The 23,151-nt window shown below is 36.1% G+C and overlaps 3 protein-coding genes across 6 annotated transcripts in view; 2 read left to right on the top strand and 1 right to left on the bottom strand.

Annotated features, from left to right (window-relative positions):
• Positions 1–609: 609 nt before the first annotated feature.
• On the bottom strand, positions 610–1,899 carry LOC130589579 (uncharacterized). Its single transcript, XM_057390888.1, has one exon. It carries the CDS (start codon positions 1,897–1,899, stop codon positions 610–612), a length of 1,290 nt encoding a protein of 429 aa, XP_057246871.1.
• Positions 1,900–2,928: 1,029 nt separating this feature from the next.
• Positions 2,929–11,846, top strand: LOC104899993 (ATP-dependent zinc metalloprotease FTSH 7, chloroplastic). The gene is made up of 13 exons (XM_010687301.3): positions 2,929–3,993; positions 6,285–6,350; positions 6,436–6,570; positions 6,660–6,725; positions 7,386–7,571; positions 7,673–7,759; positions 7,836–7,949; positions 8,046–8,170; positions 8,256–8,364; positions 9,324–9,449; positions 9,875–10,195; positions 10,280–10,403; positions 11,123–11,846. The coding sequence occupies exons 1-13, from the start codon at positions 3,082–3,084 to the stop codon at positions 11,248–11,250; spliced, it is 2,499 nt and encodes an 832-aa protein (XP_010685603.2). The 5' UTR covers positions 2,929–3,081; the 3' UTR covers positions 11,251–11,846.
• A 6,037-nt stretch (positions 11,847–17,883) lies between these two features.
• LOC104899992 (phosphomethylpyrimidine synthase, chloroplastic) overlaps positions 17,884–23,151 on the top strand; it is a 5,583-nt gene continuing 315 nt past the window's right edge. The window contains exons 1-7 of one of the 4 annotated variants that reach the window (XR_002040515.3): positions 17,885–18,041; positions 19,443–19,755; positions 20,067–20,194; positions 20,687–21,513; positions 21,634–22,310; positions 22,731–22,835; positions 23,025–23,151. The exon at positions 23,025–23,151 is cut by the window's right edge and continues 315 nt beyond it. Coding sequence is in view for 2 of the 4 variants with exons in the window: in XM_010687300.4 (XP_010685602.1) it covers positions 19,445–19,755; positions 20,067–20,194; positions 20,687–21,513; positions 21,634–22,314 (1,947 nt within the window). In the remaining 2 variants the exon portion in view is untranslated. Of the gene's footprint in view, positions 18,042–19,442; positions 19,756–20,066; positions 20,195–20,686; positions 21,514–21,633; positions 22,315–22,730; positions 22,972–23,003 lie in introns of those variants that run through there. The other 3 variants (XR_002040514.3, XM_019250987.3, XM_010687300.4) reach the window with 3 other exon arrangements.

The following is a 23,151-nucleotide window of genomic DNA, read 5'->3' as shown; positions in this document are numbered from 1 at the left end:
GTAACCAAACAAACTCAAATTTATATTGTTATTATTGTTTGGCTTTTAGTTCTTAATTTTTTTTTGAAAATTTTGATTACTAAATAGAAATCAATAAATGTATTTTTTTGATCTTTTTTATTGTCGTTTTTTGTAATTACTGTAATTATGAATAATTTTGAGGTATATTATACAACAAATACGATACGACTTCTATTTTGTTTGTAACAAAAAACTGAAAACTTCAGATAATTCCTAAACAAGGTTTTAGTAATTACTCCTCCTTTTTTTTAATTACAAAATTTTATTTATTTGGGAATTTCACATTACTGGCAGTGTTTTTTTATTTGGTAATATTTTCTCTTCGTCTCTCTCCTATCACATGGGTTGTACTTTTTTTTAAAATCTATTTCTGTCTATGTCCTTTTTACATGGCAATCAAAAATAATGTGCCAAGGTGCAATGTTGCAATTAAAAAAGAACCTCTAAGCTATTACTACATTTGAACTCAAAGTTTTTTCTGGCTAAATTGGACTAATTAACATACATTTCATCCTCTTTTAAATCTTCACACTTTCCTTCTTGATCAAGTTCTTTTTTTTTTTTTTTTTGAGGGGAAAGAGATGTGCATTAATCAAGGGACAAAGTGTCCATCAATATATAAGGAGTTACTTCCCTAGGACAATGGTTCTCCCAACACTGCTCCAAACCAAACGGCACAACTCTAGCAAGGTGATGAGCAACAGCATTCCCATCCCTTTTAACATGATTAAAACTAATAGCATTAAAACACACACTCAAAGAAAATACATCTCCCATAATAGCATCTAAATCAAAATAAAACAAAGCGGCCTTAGAGAGCCTTGAAATAACCACAAGTGCATCTGATTCCACCATCACATTTGGTAGTCCACGAGCTTTTGCCATGCGAACCGCAAATAATATAGCCTTGCACTCCGCAATATCGGGAGGCCAATAGGCTCGTTGTCGTCTCACTGCCGCAAATAACACCTGCCCACATGTATTTCGAGCCACCGTTGCCACGCTAACCCACCCATTTGCTTCAATGTGGGCATCGGTATTAAGCTTGATAACTCCCTCCGGAGGCGCACACCAATGGCTGCTACTCACAGGCCTCACACAAGCCGGCTGACCATAGATCCGAGTAGTGTACTCGTTGTGATCGTCTACCTGTCGGCACACCCGCTGACTAATAATAGGTAGCGGTTGACAAATATTTTCAAAAACAAACCTGTTACGCTCAGCCCATATATTCCATGCCAAAAAACATCCCTTCTGAACAATCTTCTTATCCAACGACTTCCACCGCTCCAACATTTCACACCCACCCTCCACACGACCATCACCCACCATAGCCTCACACCCATGATCCACCCACAATCTTCGGATTCGTGCGCACGCAAATATAGCATGGTGCGAGGTTTCAAGCTCCGAAGGGCACCACGAACACCCACCCTCTTCAAGTAAATGTCGAGCCATGAGAGTCGCTCGAGTAGGCAACGACGAGGTGCAATAGCGCCACAAGAAATGTCGAACTTTAGGCGAGACATCCAGCCCCCATAAGACCACCCATGCTTGATGGAAATCTTCTAAATTCCCCCCTTTCCCAATCATGTATGTTGTCTTTACAGAATAAAGACCATCCTTCGAGTAAGCCCATGTTAACACATCTTCCGTCTCTCTTGAACTCAATGGAATTGATAATATGCACTTTTGGTCTCTCTCTCCAAAATGTCTCTCTATGGCTTCAAACTTCCATTCTTTGGTAGTATCATCAATTAAATCACTCACTGTATTCAACCCTTCAACTCTATTGCTTAAAATGAACCGCCCTCTCTCATCTCCCACCCAAGGGTCACTCCATATATTTATATTTCGCCCACCTCCCACTCGCCACATCAAACCCTCCTTCACTAGGCTTTTTGCACTCTAAATACTTCGCCACGAAAAACTATTGGAAAAACCGAGCCTCGCCTGCAATACATCACCATCTGGATAATATTTAGCCCTCATAACTCGGCTCAAAAGCGAATTTTTATTATGCAGTAACCTCCAAACCTGACGACCCAGCAGGGCATCATTAAAACCGAAAGATCTTTGAATAATTTAAGCATTGTTGTTTTTTCTATTTTTGTAACATGTTTCATTTATTTTATTCTCTTTTTTCACGTATGCACAACTACTTCCTAATATTATAACTACTTCCTCTGTTTTTTTAAATTGCTACATTGTTGTATGCACAACAATTTAGGTAATGTCACTTTCAAGTTTTCTGGATAATACTTTTTGGCCAATTTAATGTAAAATAATGGAGAAAGTGAAAAAAAAAAATACTTTTGGGTGGAAAAAGAGAAAAACAAATATAATAGTATTAAGTACCTCAAATAAGAAAAATGTAACAATTAAAAATAAACAACCATTTAAAGAAAATAGTAAAAAAGAATGGAGGGAGTATTTTATAGTTTATTTGTCACACTTTTGAGTTTTGACTTCATTTCTCATACATTTGAACTTTCTCCTATTAAAGTAAGTAAACTAAAAAGAAACGAAAACGGTAAAACTGTTGTTGATTGGTTATTGAATAAGATTTTTAATACAAGAAAGAACATGTTCTCTTCAATATAAAACAACTGAACTGAAACGAACAGTCATATATAAGAGTAAAAGTATTGTCCCAAATTGAATTGGACTAAACTGAATTGATTTGAACTGAACTGAACTAAACTGAATTGAACTGAAATAAGTTGGGGAAAACATGTCTGAGAGTTCGAAGAGACTATGGGATGAAATTACAATAAGGTTAGTTACGTGGATAAGATTATAAAGGAAATACTTGCATCAGAAAAAATAAAGAATCAAATCGACGGTTAAAACAACTTTACAACCCAAAAAAGAATCGAATCAAACGGTCATTATTTCAAGATGATAGGGAAACTTCTTCAAACATTCTTACCTTCCAAACTACTTGAACTTTAGCCATTGAACAAGTTTCTTGTTTCTGCAAAACTTCCAAGTTTTCATATGATTCCTCAAAATATTGAAGATTTCATAAAATCCCCAAATTTTTAGGGTTACTTCGAAATGTCAGCAATTGTAGATAGACCAATAATTAACACCTCAAATCCTTATTATAAACCTAATTATTTCTGCCATGGATTGAGCTATTTCTGTTGTCCTACATCTTCTAGGGTTTCTCTCTCCAATTTCATTAGAAATTCTTCAAAATCTTCTCGATTATTGAACAATTCTTGTCGGCAAATTAGGGTTTCGATTTCTACTAATTTCTGCAATTCATCGGTATGGAGGAGAGAGAAAGAGTGCAGTAGCAATACAAGAATTCGTGCAAATAGTTCTTGCGAACAAGATACTGATTCTACTACACCTAGTTCTTCTTCATCTTCTTCGTCGGATAAAAAGAAAGACGCGAAACAGGTGAGTAAAGGTGGTTCTTCGAATTCGAGCTCGTCGTCGTCTTCTTCTTCTTCACCGAGGAGAGAGAAAGAGGGGAAGAGTTGGTTTAGAGGTGCTGGGGGAAAATGGCGGTGGCAGCCATTGATACAAGCTCAAGAAATTGGGGTATTGCTTTTGCAATTAGGGATTGTGATGTTTGTTATGAGGCTTCTTAGGCCCGGCATTCCTTTACCGGGGTCCGAACCTAGGCCTCCGACGACGTTTGTGAGTGTTCCTTATAGTGAGTTCTTGAGTAAGATAAATGGTAATCAGGTTCAGAAGGTTGAGGTTGATGGAGTTCATATAATGTTTAAGCTGAAGAATGAAGGAGTGAGTGGTGTTGTGGAGGGTGAAATGAGGGGCAGTGAGAGTAATTTGCAGGATTCGGAATTGTTGTTGAGGAGCGTGGCGCCTACGAAGAGGATTGTTTATACTACAACTAGGCCAGTTGATATAAAGACTCCTTATGAGAAAATGCTTGATAATCATGTTGAGTTTGGTTCCCCTGATAAGCGATCAGGCGGGTTTCTAAACTCGGCTTTGGTAAGTTGTTGAATTTGGTTTGATTATTATGATTAATGATGAATGTGCTAGCTATTAAGTTTTATAAGTGGAGATGAAAACTATATGAATCATTATTTGCATTGAAATTTCGAGCATCACCTCATATGTCACTTATTAGCAGTATCTTGGTAATCTTGAAATTTTAGTTGTTAGTTGCAAAGCTTATGGTATGAGACATGTTTGATTCAATGCCAAAGTGGATATGTATTAATTTTGACCTTTATCCATTGTGCAATCCATTCCAAGTTGCATTTTCTTATGTGGTTGTTTCATGCTACCCTATGTTTGGCAAATTTTGTAGTGGATCAAGGAGTGTATGCTTTGAGATGATGTGGCAACAATGCAAGGAGACAGATGGGAGGATCTTTAATTTCCCCTTGAATATTTGTCATATCACCTAGGAGTATATGCTTCCAAGGGCACCTAATAGGCGTTCCCTTTTGAGAACTATTTGTAAGTGAGGTTGCCACATTCGTTGAGACGGATGAGGAATCGAGTTGGTAAATGTTTATGTATAAGATAAAGCAAACGATGCTCTGGAATAGAGACTATTGAAGTAAGGTTTGAGTAGCTTATGGATTTGGTTAAGGAGTGCCTAAATTCTTGAAATGAGTGTTAGCAGACAATGTTCAATGTTCATCCTTTGTTTCTCTGCTTCAACCTAGAGCAGATTTTCTGTTGGACATTTTTTTTTTCTCAGTTTGTTTCTCTCTTGGCTTGGTAGATAGCTTTTGATCTGCTCTCCATGTTTTCGACCAAGGGATCATAATGATGTAACCCGAAGTCACTTGTCCGTTAAACAACACTAGGTGGGGAATATAAAATCCCGGGGGAATTTTTTACGTCGGTTTTACGAGGGGCTCCCTAGACCCTCTTTTCCCGATAGACTACATTGTCACGACTCAGCCTTAGGTCCTTAATTTATATAGAGTCAAGATCTTCTTAATATGCCCCCCTTTTCCTCCTTTTTTTTGGGAAATGGGGAGGGCGTAGGAGGTTTTCATATGCTTAATTTGTGTTCTTGTTTATTATTTTTCCATTCTTTCAGGTTGCGTTTGGTTTGGGTAATAATGATGAGCTTAATAGTTGCAACGAAGTTCTCGGGTGAATCACTAGATTAGTACAAAAAAGGAATAAGTAATCAACCATTTCAAGAACTATAAAAGGCAATAGTCCTCATGGAATAAATAATTAACGCTGCAAGAACTATTCAACTAAAAATTTATGAAAGAACAGCCACATTCAGCCTTTTCTCCAGGAACACAAAGATATTAGAAACAATAGTGTCTGGAATCTATAATTCGCATGACACCAATCATCAGATCTGCTTTAAACTTGTGTTTATCTAGCTGGAGATAATGATTGTAAATGCTAAATCTTCAGTTGCTGGCAGTATTCTGGCACCAATTGACCCACAGGCCACAACACCCTTCCCCTCCTTTCCCGAAAAGTTAAACTGACAAGCGAGAACAAGAGTAAGTAGCAATGATTTGGCAATTGATTCGTCAATAATTTTCACTAAAAATTCGTAAGAGGTATTTACGTCAATTGAAGCAAAAAATGCAGTGCAGAGGGGGGGAGGGGGTGAGGCAGGGGAAGAGCCATTTAAAGGGGGACGGGAAGCATGAAAAGAAAAGGAAGGAGGAAGAAATAAGCATGAGAGACGATAAAGGAAAAGTGTTAGAAGAAGGGAAGTAAAACACACACGCAACATGTAGTAAATCTGACGAGAAAATAGATCATATATGCTCTTTGGTTGTTGGTTTATACCTTAAAGTGGCTGGAGCATTATTTAATACCAAATTGGCAAAGGCCCCCATTGATGGAGCTCAAGTTTCCCTCTTTGAAAAGTCGATGATACTCATTGAAGCCCTTTCTGAAGATGACCTGCAAATTCTTCTTGCTTATATTCTTTAGGTCTAAAATGACATTTTCTATTTTGTAATAATCTTTATCAAGAAGCCTAAATCAATGACAGACCAAAGCACTTTAGATTTTTAGGCAGAATAGTTGATTTTAATTTCAGCTTTTGCATTTCCTAGTGTCTGATTGTTTGAATATTGTGTTTCCTCAATTCTGGTCTCAACATTTTCGATTTTCTCGTTTGAATTTCTGTGCAAGATAGATGAGCTTCCACAGCCCGTTTTGTTATATTTTCAACATGTGTATGTTAGGTTCTCTGGAGTAAAATGATTGCTCTTGCATGGGTCTTTTATAAGAAACTTTGTATCTCAAATATTCTCAATTTCTGATATGAATTCCATTTGCAGATTACTTTGTTCTATGTTGCTGTTCTGGCTGCACTGCTCCAGCGCTTTCCAGTTAACTTCTCCCAGGTGTGCTATTGTCTTCTCCCGTCCTACTTGAAACACGGGTCTTTCCATAAGAAATGTATGTATTTACTCGATCGTACATGTACAGCATGCAGCGGGTCAGCTTAGAAACCGTAAATCTGGAAGTTCTGGTGGTACAAAAGTATCTGAGCAAGGAGAAACCGTCACTTTTGCAGATGTAGCGGGTGTTGATGAGGCTAAGGAGGAGCTAGAAGAAATTGTGGTACGTGTCTTGGGTTCTTGGCTATAGGCTGAAAGGTTTCAATCTGCTTTTATATGAAAATGATGGGTATATTGCTGTTCAATGGTCAGGAATTCCTAAGGAACCCAGATAGGTATGTACGACTTGGAGCACGTCCACCTCGTGGTGTTTTACTGGTGAGTGTCTTTTGATATCTAAGATAAGATTTCATTCTTTTGAAAGGCTGCCATACTAGACCGCTGTTAGAGAGATCATGATACATTGTGCAAGGAATTGGTTTTCGAAGCACCATTCTTTGTAGTTGGGTATTGGCTTGTGGAAACATATTTCTTTGATCCAATAAACGTATTCACTTTGCTGTTAAGGTTATCAATTCGAGTTCCTTGGAAATCCATTTATATATGTGCCATTAATGGAGGTTAGGTGTTAGAATCAAAGTACTGCCCTGAATTATTGGTTGAGTCATTCTTTTAGATCTCATTATCATATACTTCCTTCATTTCTTATACTTGCTACATTGGTAAATGGCACATGAACCAAGGAGGAGGAGAGAGAGTGATATATGACCCATGTGCTTAAATAATATAATAATGCACTCTTTGTACAAGGATCTGTCAAAAAGAGAAATGTTGCAAGTATAGTGAAACACCCCCAAAACGGAAATTGTTGCTAGTATTAAGAAACGGAGGAAGTATCATGTTTATATCATTTTTCATTCTGATTGATGTGATTTTGGAACACTTAGTGGTACTAGGTGTAGCATATGAGAATGGTATTGCTCATCATGCCCCGTCTGATCTTGTTGATGGAAACAATAGGCTTAATTTGTCCTGCAGGTTGGTCTTCCAGGGACGGGCAAGACACTTTTGGCAAAGGCTGTTGCTGGGGAAGCTGAAGTTCCATTCATCAGTTGCTCTGCTAGTGAATTTGTTGAACTCTATGTTGGTATGGGAGCATCACGGGTGCGAGATCTCTTTGCTCGAGCAAAGAAAGAAGCTCCATCAATCATATTTATTGATGAGGTTAGACTGACTTCATAATCGTGTCATAGTACTTGGAATTTATGATCATCTTTTGGTACTGTTGAGGTTAATTGTTGAGACCATTCGGTGGTTCTTTCCAGATAGATGCAGTTGCTAAAAGTCGTGATGGCAAATTTCGTATCGTGAGCAATGATGAACGAGAGCAGACACTAAACCAGCTGTTGACTGTAATTTTTCACCGTTTTTCTGGCTGCTGCAATTCTGAATGAGTCATCATTTGGTTAATGAGTGCGTGTCTTGCAGGAAATGGATGGTTTTGACAGCAATTCTGCTGTGATCGTTCTCGGAGCAACGAACCGTGCTGATGTCTTAGATCCTGCTCTTCGTAGGCCTGGAAGATTTGATCGAGTCGTTATGGTCTGAATTTTTAGCACTTCTTGCTTTGGTCATTTCTTTTAGGTGTCCTGAAGTTTGTTGACCATAAAGGCTTACTGATATCTTATGTTGCTATAGGTGGAAACACCAGATAAGACCGGAAGGGAATCTATACTAAAAGTGCATGTTTCCAAAAAAGAACTTCCTCTTGAGGATGATGTTGATCTTAGAGATGTTGCTCGTATGACGACGGGTTTCACAGGGTACTCACATGTCTTGTCTCTGATTTCCTCTTTGATCTCAGTCATATCCTTTTGTTAATGCGTTCCAGTGTGGTACATATTGCAGGGCAGATCTTGCTAATTTGGTAAATGAAGCTGCTCTTTTAGCTGGTAGACAGAACAAAGTGGTTGTGGAGAAAATAGATTTTATTCAAGCAGTGGAGCGATCATTAGCAGTATGTCTGCTTCCCTGCTAGCCTGTGTTCCTTTTGATGCCTGCTTGCTTGTGTATATATTATGTATTTTCTTAGAAAGGCCTACTAATATTAACTCATGCAATGTATTTTTTTTTTTTTTTTTGATGAAGTTATTGCTGGTGCTGCTTTTTCTTTGTTGTAGAATGCAAGTGCACACTTATTATCGATTTCCTAAATGCTTGTATAATTATTGGTCCTTGGGATGAATCTATATTATTAACTGTCATCACCAATTACCCTCTTGTCCTAGCTTGAAATTACTAATAACATTCTACTCCATTTGTCGTAAATAATGTTCTTGCATGAATAATGAGAGACAAAATACTGTGCTGAATATTTTGTTCTGATTGGAATAAACTTTTTTTTTTTAGGGGGTGATTGGAATAAACTTGTTGTAACTAAATTTTGTTTTAAGATTAAGTGAAGGGGTATTGTATGGCAAATGGTAGGAAATTTGGAACATGAAATGGCACTTCTCAAAGTAGAAAGTTTCAATAGGTATATGGGACAAATTTTGGAGGTAGTACTTTACTGTGCAAATGGAATAGTTTGTAAACCTTACGATATTATATATATGAGGAGAATAGCTTGAACATATCAGGGGCTATTTTGTTGATGACTGAAAGATATACGTTTCCTCAAGGACCTAAATTTATTTTATTCAATTGCTGTGAGTGTCCATTTTTCTCCATACATTGGAAGTCTGGAGTGTATATTTTTTAATTTGTTATTTTTTTTTCAAATATGGTCGTCTTTGCATTGTACACCTATTTGATCTTTTTGCCTTTACTCTGAGTTTATAGGTTTAAGTTTTGCATGTTCCGTCTAATTTCTGCTTTCTTCAATCTCTTGTGCAGATATTTTATGGTTCAGTTGTGGGAATTTGTTGTGTGCTTAATTCTTAAGTAGCTTAAAAGTGAAAATATGTTTTATTGCAGGGAATAGAGAAGAAAACCGCCAAATTACAAGGAATTGAGAAGGCTGTTGTTGCACGTCATGAAGCTGGGCATGCAGTTGTAGGAACTGCTGTTGCAAATCTTCTTTCAGGACAACCTCGTGTTGAGGTAAAACATCTTCCCTTCTTTTACGTTGCTTTAAAATGTCAAGAGGGACGATAAGCATTACTTGGACCTTTTCCCCTAATTACCACTGGGCCTGTTATCTGGTTGCTCTGGCTCTAGGTATTGCTTTGCATACATTAACTGGCATACACCCTTTGCAGATGGTGTCCTGGTTGAGGTTCTGAATGTCTATGTAGATGGTGGATTTGAATATCTTATTATTTGCTAGAATTTTGCTGTTGAAATGCAAGCTACTAGATTGCTTATGTTTCTACATTTACTGCAAAAAGATGATGTATATATCATGATAAACTTGCATACACCAGACTCTCGTATACATCATACTTAGTTCCTTATAAAGGGCCTTCACCATAAAGAAGATTTCTTTTTGATACCATTGCTTTGCTTTCTGGGATTTCTGTTAGCAGAAGTTGAGTATATTGCCAAGGTCTGGAGGTGCATTGGGCTTTACTTACACCCCTCCCACAAATGAAGACAGATACCTTCTTTTCGTGGATGAGCTGCGTGGACGGCTAGTTACACTTCTTGGAGGACGTGCTGCAGAAGAATTCACTTATGCAGGGCGTGTTTCAACTGGTGCACTTGATGATATTAGGAGAGCAACTGATATGGCGTACAAAGCAATTGCAGAGTATGGCCTTAGCCAGACCTTTGGCCCAGTATCTTTAGCAACACTCTCTAGCGGTGGGATTGATGATTCTGGGGCTGCTCCGTGGGGAAAGGATCAGGTTTGCAGCACTCAGCATTCTGGCTTTTATGCTGTGTAACCCTTCATCTAATTGCTGTTGCATTAACCTAAGAATTTAATACAGGGGAAACTTGTTGATCTAGTTCAAAGTGAGGTAAAAGCTCTCCTGCAATCAGCACTTGACGTGGCATTATGTGTTGTACGTGCTAATCCTAATGTTTTGGAAGGATTGGGTGCTCATTTAGAAGGTATGAAGTTCTGATGGGAGTATTTCTCAATGTTTATATCAAAATTAATTACTTTGCTGCCTTCTTCATACAGCACATATGTTAATTTGATCCTCTTTGATATATATAATTTTTTATGCTATATTGGTTCAGAGGCTCAGAGCTCTGAGCATATCGGTTTAGTTGTATCTGTTAACTTGGAAGTTGGAACTGTAAATGATACTGTAAAATACTTGAATGGTATTTATTAATAGATCTTTGAATCTGCAAATATATTTTACACCTTGGAGCATCTTATTAGCCATTCTCGAGACCTGGCATCAGGAACTGCTCCTGCTCTTGAATTCAAAGTTGCCAAAAGATTGTCGTTGGTTTTGTGAAGAGTTGCACTATTATCTACTAGATAGAATGTTAGATATCTGATGTTAGAGAAAGAGGGTACTTGAGTAACTTCACTTGTTGTGGGCCCCACCGAACTTCCCTCTCTCGTTAGATATCTTACCGTTATACGACAAAAGTTTTTCTTTCGTGAAACATTCTTGATCAATTGATTTCGTTACAAGGCAATCACTTTCGTCCGAAGATGTTTATAGATAATCTCCTCCCAGTATTTGGAATCTGATATGTGTTAATCTTTTACTAATATATAGCTGAAGCATCATGTAATTCTGTACACGCATTACGCATTGTGTTGTCAATCTTTTTCTTCTTCTTTCTAAAACAGTGTGTATCCTGTGTAGATAAAGAGAAGGTAGAAGGTGAGGAACTACAGAAGTGGTTGAAATCGGTGGTTGCACCGGCTGAACTCTCTGTCTTTGTTCAAGGCAAGCAAGAGGCTGTTCTCCAATTACAACGAGTTCCTGAATGACAGAACTATAGGCTGCATGTTATTTGGTATCAACAGCTTAAGAGAAGTGTCTAGTCAGGACTTCATTCGCCATTTCACTCCAGTATACACCCTTACCCCTATATAAGGGCAGTGCATATTTCGGCTTAATCGTTATAAACTGACAGCAACATTTACCATTGTACGTAGACAAAAGTAAAGGGATGAAAATGGAAGCTCTGGTGCACCGACGATAGCACGATGAACATGGACGGGTTAATATCTGGTGTGTCACAGTGCTGCTATCTCAATCACAAGAAGATCAGCTTTGTATAATATCTAAATTCTTCTGTACATGTAATCAATTGTTTCATGAAAATATATAGTGATTGTAACCTGTGCTTTTGTGTAAATACCTGGCCCCATCCATGGTAATGTCAATCATAAATCAGTTTCACATCCTTTCCTAGTTTCCTGTATCTTCCTTTCTTTGTTCTCCCTCCATTTTCGAAGTTTTACTCACTTTTGCTTTATTACTTAACTCTCAGTCTGAGTATTTGTTAATATGAAATTACTCTCTCCCCTCCCCCAAAAGTTTTGTATTTATTTTTCTTTATATATATTTTTTATTTTGTACAGTACCAATTTTTTTTCTTGCTCACAAATCGCAATATGAACATTCATTCCTACTCATATCGAACTTTTTCTTCTCTCGTGAGACAAACATAAAGGAGAATTATCGAGAAAGTACGAAAAAATTAATATTTTTCTCTCCATGTTCATTTTCTATACTTCTTTCATTCTGATTTAAACGAAACGTAGGATCTTGACACGGAGATTAAGGAGAACAGAGAAATAGCGAGAAAGAAAGTAATCGACCCATGTGATGAAGAGAGAGATAGAGAGAAGTATCAAGTATAATAACGTTTAATTTATTTTAAAACGGCTTAAAATGACAAGCATTTTGTTTATTTTAGATCGCAGGAAGTATAGCCATTTTTTTTAAAAAAAAAAAAAAAGAGGATTATTGAAAAAGTGCAAGAAAATTGTAATGGTGTAGGATATGTTGGGAGGGGAAGGGAGGCTGATATTTTGGATCATGGATGAAAAAATCAATGTCAGCATCAAATGTGGTTGGTGATGTATTTGGTTGTAGTCCAGCAACAAGTGGACCTAAAGGCCATGTCCTTAACTACTAGCCAAGTAGCCACTAGTCATGTTCTTATCACCCTTTAGCCACGCCTCATTGCCATCCTAGTTGTGCTTCCTTTTTAGTTGTCATTTTCTCTCGTTTTCTTTTGCCACTCTTATACAGTTATACTCCCTTCGTCCCATTTTATAGTTTGCGTATTTCATTTTATGTGTTTCAAAATATTGTTCTTATTTCCCTTGTTTTCATTTTTGAACATTACTTTTTACTCTCTCTTTCCACCTTTTCACAAGGGTTTTTGACACCTTCATTTAGGCTCCGTTTGGTAGAGCGTAAAAATATTTTCAGTGTAAAATGATTTTCATGGAAAACAATTTACAATGTAAAACCCAATTCCAAAATTAGTTTTCCGTTGTTTGGTTCCATGTAAGAAAAATGATGAAATGAAAGGAAAAGTAAGAAGGTAGTGAGAGGAATGTATAAGAGAGATAAGGAAAATAGTTTTCCCTTCATTTTGAAGGGAAAATGGTTTTCCATCATTGTGAGAGTTATTTTATCCAAGGGAAAATGGTTTTACACTCTTTTGCAAACCAAACAATGTAAAACTGAAAATAGAGGAAAACAGTTTTCCAGGAAAACGTTTTACTCCCTACCAAACGAAGCCTTAATGTTCCTTCAATCTCATTGCTTGCGCATAACAAAAAAACATTTGTTTACTCTCTCTCTCTCCTCTTTTCACATGCCCACCCATTTAATGTTCTAATTATTTTTCATTTGTAATGACAAAAATTCCAAAATACATAACAACTCCCAGTACAATACAAGTACATAATAATCATTGTTTCCTTAATTTTCGTGTCCAAAGTGAAATGGAAACTATAAAATGAGACAGAAGGAGTAGTTATCTCACAATCTAAAAGGTGAGAAGAGAAAAAACAATTTTTTTTTTATATTGTTTGTACGTTGATGATCTATATATATATATATATATATATATATATATATTTCACAATAATTAGAGATCACTCCTAAAGAATAGAGTAGAAATAATTTTAATAAATGAGAAAATTTTATGTTGGAACTTGGAATCATTGGTAAAGAATTGAGTTGTTGAAATAACTTTTTTTGTTGTCAACATTTTAGGTCTCTATCATAAATTTGTCTTGAAAATGTTAGGGCTTTGGTATATTCAGGGAAAAGAGACAAAAAAAAAAGAAAAAGGATCTTGCTAATGGACGTCTCGAGACGCTAGATAAGAAATATATTGTTCTACTTAATTACTCATATTTATATAAAATAATAGAATAAGGTATAATTTCAATGCAAAACATTTAATGTTTTTCAAAAGGAAAGGGGAAAACATTTAATTTCAATGCAAAACACTTAAATGCATTGCATTGAAATTATACATTATTATATTATTTTATACAAATATAAGTAATTAAGTAGAATAATATATTTCTTATCTAGCGCCACCGAAACTTCGGTTAGCTTTTGCGAAAGAAAAATAATGCATTGTCCACCCAATGAGGTTTGTTAGGACTTTGGTGAAGTGGAGGATAAAGCAATCAATTACCAAGAAAAGCATATTGTCCATATTTTGTTGATAGCATATTTGGTATATTCCTGATAGCACTATGATTAAAACTTTATAAAGTAGTATAATATGTTTGCTCAATAATACATTTAATATCTCACATTATAAGGCACAAAAGTAACTAATTTTTTGGCACCACAGACAGTCCACATCTCTACACGTACATATATAGTGCACCTTTTGTCATGCACTCTTTTGCTCCAATCGATTATCAACTTATCATCGTAATCTTGAAAATGTTGTCTGAATGTCACATAAGAATTAAGATATTCATGAACTGCTTTAACAAGTATGATAATATAGTCATATTTATTTGATATAGTCAGGTTTTTTTTTTCATATAATCACTTTTTGTATAGTTAATTTTTGTATGGACATAGTTAATTTTTGAATGATATAATCAGTATGAGTTTACAATAAAATATTGTAAATCCGATCCGATCTATATATCCAGATCAAAAAACAAGGGAGCATTTTAAGGGTTAAAAAACATGATAACAAAAAAGGCCTTAAGGGTTCGATTAATAAGTTTGTTATTATGCATGAGAAAGAGTAGACAGATTGATATAGAGAAAAATTAATTTTACTATATTGATAATACAAACCTTGTTTTCTATTGGTCTGGTTTGGTCTTGAGATCAAACATCCTTGCTAAACATAATCTGAATGCATTTAGAGCTATTATAGATTAACTAATTGTTTTCTCAAGAGGTGTATTTCTCAAAGCTATCAATCCCTAATGGTACACAACTACACATCCATCTCAAAAGGATTATCTTGCTAAGTACAAATTAATTTATTATTTTATCACGTCGAAACATTTTGACATCCCCTTTTTTCCATAAAAAAGGTTGTGTCAGCCAACATTAGGGTTGTTGGTTCAGATGGACCCGGAAGATCAGGCTGATACAATAACTATTGAAATGATTTTTATGTGAATATGTCTTGAAATGCCTAATTTTCGTGTGAAGTATATGTTATCAAAATGCAACCGAAATATGGCGTTTTGAGCATTTCAAATTATAATAGAGACATTTCAATATTTTTATCATTTTCGTGAAATCATACAAGCATTTCATGTCATTATTCAATTATGTATAATATTTTGTGAAAGTATTGTGTCAGACCGTCTGACCCAATATTCTCGTTAGACGGGCTGAGCCCAGTACTATAATATATAGCAACGACGGCGGTCGAATGATTCTCCACCATTCCCACATAAAACCCACCACCACCACAACCACCACCACCACCACAACAACGACATTAGCTCGCTAGTTTTGTGATGGAATTGAACATGGAATCGCTGATTTGTTGCTGTTAAATCGCGAGATTCTTGAATTATCTGCATAATGATGATGTTTAATCGCTATTTTCGACTTAATTTGTTTTCAAAATTGCTTCAATTCAGTTGTTAAACCTTTTCGCGGCATTTGGATGTTAATCGGATTCTTGAATTTAAAAAGTGTTGCTACTTTTCTCATGTCCTTAATGTCAACGAAGGTGAAGCCATGGAGTGGGAAACACAAAAATTCTGATCCCAGGTTTATGATAAAAGAAGATGCAATTGTAGAAGCTAATGATAATGAGCTAACGGGGTCTGTGCGGAAGAGTATTTATAAGGAATGAAGAAGAAGGAGAAAGTGAGAGAAAGCAGAAGTTAGTTTTCTTTTCCAGTTGGACTTTATTTTCAGTTGGACTTTCTTTTCTTTCAGTTAGACTTTCTTTTCTTTCAGTTAGACTTTCTTTTGTTTCAGTTAGACTTTGTTTTCTTTCAGTTGAACTTTCTTTTCTTTCAGTTAGACTTTCTTTTCTTTCAGTTAGACTTTCTTTTCTTTCAGTTGGACTTTCTTTTCTTTCAGTTGGACCAACTGAAAGAAATAATGGCCAACTGAAAGAAATAATGGACTAACTGAAACAAAATGAAGACTACCTGAAGAAAAATGTAGACTACCTGAAAAAGAATAAAGACCAACTGAAACCCAAGTAAGTCTAACTGAAGCACAAAAACCCACTGAAAAACAAAGAAGACGAACTGAAAAACAAAACGAAGACTACCTGAAAAAAAATTGGAACCACCTGAAAAAAAATGAAGACTACCTGAAAAAAAATTGGAACCACCTGAAAGTCGTCCGACCAAGATTATGGTCGGACGAGTCCGACACAATAAAAAAGAAGCAAAAAACTGGTCCGTTACATAGAAAAATTGAAGAATGTGTAAAATAAATCAAACAAAGAAGCCTCGTATAACCCCTCAAAAAAAAAAAAGAAGCCTCGTATAAGATAATCGGTTATTCTATAGAAGAAATGAACTCATTTTTTTTAGAAAAATAAGATGCTACACTATTCGACTATATATTACAATTTTGAAAAAGTTTTTTTAAAAAAATGAGTTTTATATGAGTTGAATTCATGGGCGAGGCAAAGGGACCAACACTCCAAGAGCCGCCTTGGCCCCCATTTCTCCTTCAAGTGAAGTATATCAATGTGGAATTAGACGTTTTACTACATTTTTTTAAGTAGTAGTAGTGATTCGATTTTCCTAGTACTTCTTCCGTCCCATAATATAATACTTGCTTTTTTTTTTAACGGAGATTAAGGATATTGGAGGAAGTAGTAGGATTCTCAAAAAGAAATATTTAATAAAGTACCTTTGTCTTGGAACTACTCCCCTTTATTTGATTTTTCCTTCAAAAAAAAAAATAAAAAAGCAGTAAATTTTCCTTGAAATGGTGCATAGCAATAAATATGAGCACACATTTTAAGAAAAAGGTAGGAATATTTTTGAAAGTTTGTGTAAAAATTAAGGATAATTTAACTAAAACAAACTAATATAAAATGAAGTAGGCACAATATTTTGGAACACTCAAAATGAAATGTAAGCACTATATTATAGGACCGAGGGAATAGTTCGTGAATCAATTTAAAATAAAAGACATCAGTGACAATATCTCATGATTAATTTGGAAAACAACATTTCCAAAATTGACTTATTATGGAGCACCTCTTGTTTGTGGTTTATAGAATTGCAACAAAAATTAATATTTTATCTATTCTGTTTTAAATGAAACGTTTGTTTAATTGTTAATCGTTAATATCTTTAGTTGTGCAAACGTAAAAAAAATATTAAATGTTATAATTTTATAATACGCATCAAGGCGAATCTAACAAGATCCACTTGACTATATTTTTCATTATATAATGAAAATAAATTAGAGTTAAAATTGATCAATAAATAATATCATTTCACCGAATGTTACATTTAAAACAGAAAGTAGAAGTATCTCAAGTTAGCTTGTTTAGCTTTTTTTTTTTCTAACCTTTCTTGTCAGCTCGAATTTTTTCCTTGGATAATGCAAAATTGGGTTTTAATTCCCAAAATATGCCCAAAAAAACTAAAATTCCCTGCGTACCGTCCACGTAGGACGGCACGCGAGAATTTTTTTTTAGTAAAACCGCTACTTGCAGTAGCGGTTTACAAGTGCCGAGAATTTTTTTTTTTTCAACTTAGGTAAAACCGCTACTCGGAGTAGCGGTTTATTAAAAAAAAAAAAAAAAAAAAAAAAAAAAAAAAAAATTTTTTTTTTTTTACAATTTTTTTTTTTTTTTAAACCGCTACTCCGAGTAGCGGTTTATTATGAAAACTGCTATCTGCTTACATATTTTGCCCAGGGTAAACCGCTACTCGGAGTAGCGGTTTATATTTATAAACCGCTACTCCGAGTAGCGGTTTATATTTATAAACCGCTACTCAGAGTAGCGGTTTATTTTAAAATTAAACCGCTACTTTGAGTAGCGGTTTTCGTGGGTTAAAACAAAAAAAAAATAATTTTCTCGCGCAGGGAATTGTAATTTTTTTGGGCATATTTTGGAAATTAAAACCCACTTTTGCATTATCTAAGGAAAAAATTCTGTCAGCTCAGATATTATTATTTGCTTTTTCTTCTTTGTTGGAATTTTATAGTATAATAATTTTTGTCACTTTTATATTAAGATGAGAGCCTCGTGATCATACAGATTCTACAATCTTCTTCTAAAAGTGCCCTTCTCTCTCTCTCTCTTCCTATCTCTCTTCGCATCTTTTGGGTCAGTTAATCTTACTTTTTTCATCTTCTTTCTTAACCTATGTTTTGATTTAGTCTGAATCAATTATATTGATTTTGTCTTTGTATAATTATATGATTCATTGCATGATTCATTGATGATTACATGCATACTTATAAGTTTGAGATTTCTTACGATAATAATCATGTTATGTGTTTTGAGACACAGAATTATAATTTTGATTGTAGATTTAACGCATGCATACTGATAAGTTTGAGATTTCTTACAATAATAATCATGTTATGTTTTTTGAGACATTGAATTATGATTTTGATTGTAAAATTTAGAGCATGGACACTAATAAGTTTGAGATTTCTTACAATAATAATCATGTTATGGTTTTTGAGACATTGAATTATAATTTTGATTGTAAATTTAGAGTAAAGTGCATGTTTATGAAACTATGAGGCTTGAGTCATTTCCGGGCTTCGGGCCTTATATGTGATAATGAAGCTCGAAAATGGCTGGGCCCTATTATGTGAATTTTGCTCATTTGGAGAATTTCAGATGAGCAATGGGCAAAAAAAATAGCCTTGGTTGTACCTTTCTCGTGGTACACTCGGATGTATGATAAAAAGTTGTATAGAGAACTCGGATGTATGATAAAAAGTTGTATACCTCTATACGCAAAGGAAAATGAAGGAAAAGTGTATAATTTTTCATGGTTGAATGGTGGGTAGATTTAGAAAGGCTTGAAATGTAAATTGTTGTGTAATGCTAACTGTCACACTTAGAGGTACTTAAAGATTGAATTAGTGGAAATGGAGATGATATTTTGAAGTATATATTAATCAAGGTGCTTTAGCTTAAAATTATCAAGTGTTGTCACTTGGGCTTATTCTTTGAAGTGGCATTATCTGTGTCAAACCATAAGAATATTCCTTAAGTCGCGAAATGTTAGCCGTATATCCAAGTTTGGGATGTTCATGTATACATTGCCATGGATAGTGCTGAACTACTGATGGTACGGTTTGAGATTAGACTTTGTGAGGTGCCCCTACTTTGATCAGGATATCCAGCCTAAAATATGGGTGTAGATCTGCAAGAGGGTGTAAAATTACACTTGGGTGTAGAATGACAATTGTATTTGTATACTTTGAATTATGTATAATGTATAATGTTCTGTTGGCCTCAAAAGTGACTGCCATTAGCTGTCGAAATAAGCCATATAGTTCGAGTCAGAATATTTGGAGAGTGTTTCACCACCAACGGGTGAGGAGCGGGAGCTTCTGGATTCCCACATAGTGTGGGTTTTGCACCAATTCCTCTTCTCTGTTTATTGGAGAACGAGTTCTCTGTTTAGCCTTTTTCAATTTTCATATAATTCTGTCTTCATTTATTCTCAAATTACACTGTTTTGATGCATATTTTCATGATTGTCAGGAATGGCATCACTTCAAGCTGCTTTGACGACAGTGTGGTGCAAGAATGACAACTATTCTGCTCAATCCATGCTGCCAAGGAGCTCTTTCTTGCCTAGATTTGATATGCTGGGAAATTCAGCAGGTGTTCACAGCAGAGAAGTTCATCCTAACGCCTTGAGTTCAGGCCCTCAGGCCACTTTGACCTTTGATCCACCAACCAAAAATTCTAATAAAACTAAAGAAAAAAAGCATACAGTTGATCCTTCTGCCCCAGACTTTCTTCCTCTCCCATCCTTTGAACAATGTTTCCCAAAGAGCACAAAAGAATACAGGTACTTGTTGTCATGCTCGAACTTCAGAATTCCAGTTTCTTATATGATCATATGACATAGTTCTATCCTTTTCATTAGAATAAGTTTTTTACAACTCATGTACTTGCATTTTACATAGTTATTCATTAATATAAATGATCTTGTTTGCATATTATTCTCCTAGTAGTTCTATATAGTAGCATTAACATTTTTCGTAGTTTCTGACTGCTTGTTTATTATTTGTTTGGTTGCATATGTTTATTATTTGTTTGGTTGCATATTTACCCTTGTGTTCATTTTCTAATGGTTTAATGTGTATGATATGCACACAGGGAAGCAATTCATGAGGAATCAGGTCATGTGCTTAAGGTTCCCTTTCGGCGTATCCATCTATCTGGGGATGAACCCCATTTTGATACATATGACACCAGTGGCCCACAGAATATTAGTCCACAGATTGGTATGAGTCCCATTTCCTTTCCTTTTTCCCAACAAGATTGTAGGTTACAGGTTATATTCTTCTGTCGTTTACCCTTGAAAAATCTATCTATTCTGTGTCGAGATTAGCACAATCCGTTTCCTTTGTTAGCATATATATGTCTGTCGACTCAGTTCTTTTTATTCCCTATTACTTGTGGGCCTGTGGCATGATTTAACTCAAATCTTTTTCTAATTATCACTTTCCCTATTGCCTTGATATCTCCTCAATAAGAGCTTAGAAGTCTTTGGTTCCCTTTTTTTCTATAGAATTATATCTGTGGCTGGTAATTTCTGCTTTATCCAAGTAATCGTAGAGCTGTTTGATCACATCTCTTGCCGTCTTGCATAAGCTCCTCTTAGAGAGAGGCTGTTGTTTTTGTTTTTTGAGCCTTGTCTCAGCAGCGTAGTTTGAATGAAGACCAGATTTCAACTTGCATCTAACTTTCTTGGTTATATATACCATCAAAAACAGGACTCCCTAAATTGCGCAAGGATTGGGTTGACAGGAGGGAGAAGTTGGGTTATCCGCGGTACACCCAGATGTTTTATGCTAAGCAGGGAATCATAACTGAAGAGATGTTGTATTGTGCTGCTCGTGAGAACCTTGATCCTGAATTTGTGAGGTCAGAGGTTGCTCGTGGACGTGCAATTATCCCTTCTAACAAGAAGCATTTAGAGTTGGAGCCTATGATAGTTGGAAGAAACTTTCTGGTCAAAGTTAATGCAAACATTGGAAATTCTGCTGTCGTTAGTTCCATTGAAGAGGAAGTCCACAAACTTCAGTGGGCAACAATGTGGGGTGCAGACACAATCATGGATCTGTCAACAGGTCGGCATATACATGAGACCCGTGAATGGATCCTACGTAACTCTGCTGTACCAGTTGGTACAGTCCCCATCTATCAAGCACTTGAAAAGGTAAATGGCATTGCAGAGGATCTCAACTGGGAGGTTTTCAGGGATACCTTGATCGAACAAGCAGAGCAAGGTGTTGATTACTTCACCATCCATGCAGGAGTTCTCCTAAGGTACATCCCTCTGACAGCCAAGCGCATGACTGGGATTGTATCACGTGGAGGATCCATTCATGCAAAGTGGTGTTTAGCCTACCACAAGGAGAATTTTGCTTATGATCACTGGGATGATATTCTCGATATCTGCAACCAATATGATATAGCACTATCAATTGGGGACGGCCTCAGGCCTGGGTCAATCTATGATGCGAATGATACAGCCCAGTTTGCAGAACTTTTGACTCAAGGAGAACTTACACGACGAGCCTGGGAAAAGGATGTGCAGGTACAACCCTATGAAGAAGAGCATACAATTACTATGATCTATGTTTAATTGTCAAGTTGATAACTTCTCTTTTGATTGTCATTTTACATATTAAATATTGATTTGACTTTCTGAGTTCAGGTGATGAATGAAGGGCCTGGACACATTCCAATGCACAAGATTCCTGAAAACATGCAAAAACAGTTGGAGTGGTGTAATGAAGCTCCTTTTTACACACTAGGACCATTAACAACTGATATAGCACCTGGTTATGATCATATAACCTCAGCTATTGGTGCTGCCAATATTGGAGCCCTTGGCACTGCACTTTTATGCTATGTGACACCAAAAGAACATCTTGGTCTGCCTAATAGGGATGACGTGAAAGCTGGGGTAATAGCTTACAAAATTGCTGCTCATGCTGCTGATCTCGCCAAATGCCACCCGCAAGCTCAAGCATGGGATGATGCATTGAGCAAAGCAAGGTTTGAGTTTCGATGGATGGATCAGTTTGCCCTTTCACTTGACCCTATGACTGCCATGTCCTTCCATGATGAAACTTTGCCATCAGAGGGTGCTAAGGTAGCACATTTTTGCTCTATGTGTGGGCCCAAATTTTGCTCTATGAAGATAACTGAGGACGTCCGCAAGTATGCTGAAGAGCATGGTTATGGTAATGCCGAGGAAGCTGTACAACAAGGGATGGAGGCTATGAGCGCTCAATTTCTGGCTGCTAAGAAAACTATCAGTGGAGAACAACATGGTGAAGCTGGGGGAGAGATCTACTTGCCTCAGAGTTACATAGAATCTTTAAAGAGGTAAAATATGAGTCACATTCGCAATGTACAACTGCATAATGGTGCCTCCTCCTTCTCCTTAAAAGAGTTTTAAAGTATGAAGAAATATAAGTTCCAATAAGCTCTGATAATTCTGAATAAGTTCTAATAAGTTTTTATAATAAACGTCAATAAGGTTCAGAATGCAACCTAAGTACATGCCTGTGGAGAATCATAGTATACTTCTAAACTATGTTACTTGGACTCGGGTATGTGTCCAAGTGTCCGACTCGGCTAATTTTCTGAAAATTTTCCATGATTTTGTTCCAAAATGAAGTGTCAGGGATCAGATATGGGTACTTGAAGTAAAATAAAGAGTACAAGCAACATAGCTTGTGGCATAGCTTTTGATTAAAATCATATCAATCCAAAATTCTGAACCTTTTGATCATATTTTTGCAGATAGAAATCATTGCTTGAACTCGAGGCAGTGGCATAGCTGCGGTTAGCCCTCCTTGAAGCCTCAGTGGATGCAGATTAATGTTCAAGGACTTTTGCCCTGAGGTGGTAAGTTCAAGGTTGATGTATAAATAAAGAATAGACTAGCTTTTCATATGCTTGTTTGTAACAATGGCATCAATGGAACTTCTTCCCATTGCTTTGATCAACTTTAATCTATATTTAAGCTTATCTACTTTTTACATTTATTAAGTATTAACATAAGAAAGGCACCAGGGGTGTCTGTCTCTGCTACAGCATCTTGACTGTTTTGACAGCCGGGAAAATGCTGGCAAGACAGGCTGAGAAAGTCCCTTTGAACCTGAACAGGATAATGCCTGCGTAGGGAGTGTGCATTTTCTTTTCTTTTTTGTTTTCTTTGCGT

The sequence above is a fragment of the Beta vulgaris genome, chromosome 7 (assembly GCF_026745355.1).
Source record: "Beta vulgaris subsp. vulgaris cultivar EL10 chromosome 7, EL10.2, whole genome shotgun sequence".
In the NCBI taxonomy this organism is placed as follows: Eukaryota; Viridiplantae; Streptophyta; class Magnoliopsida; order Caryophyllales; family Amaranthaceae; genus Beta; species Beta vulgaris.
This window is presented reverse-complemented; position numbering and strand designations above follow the sequence as displayed.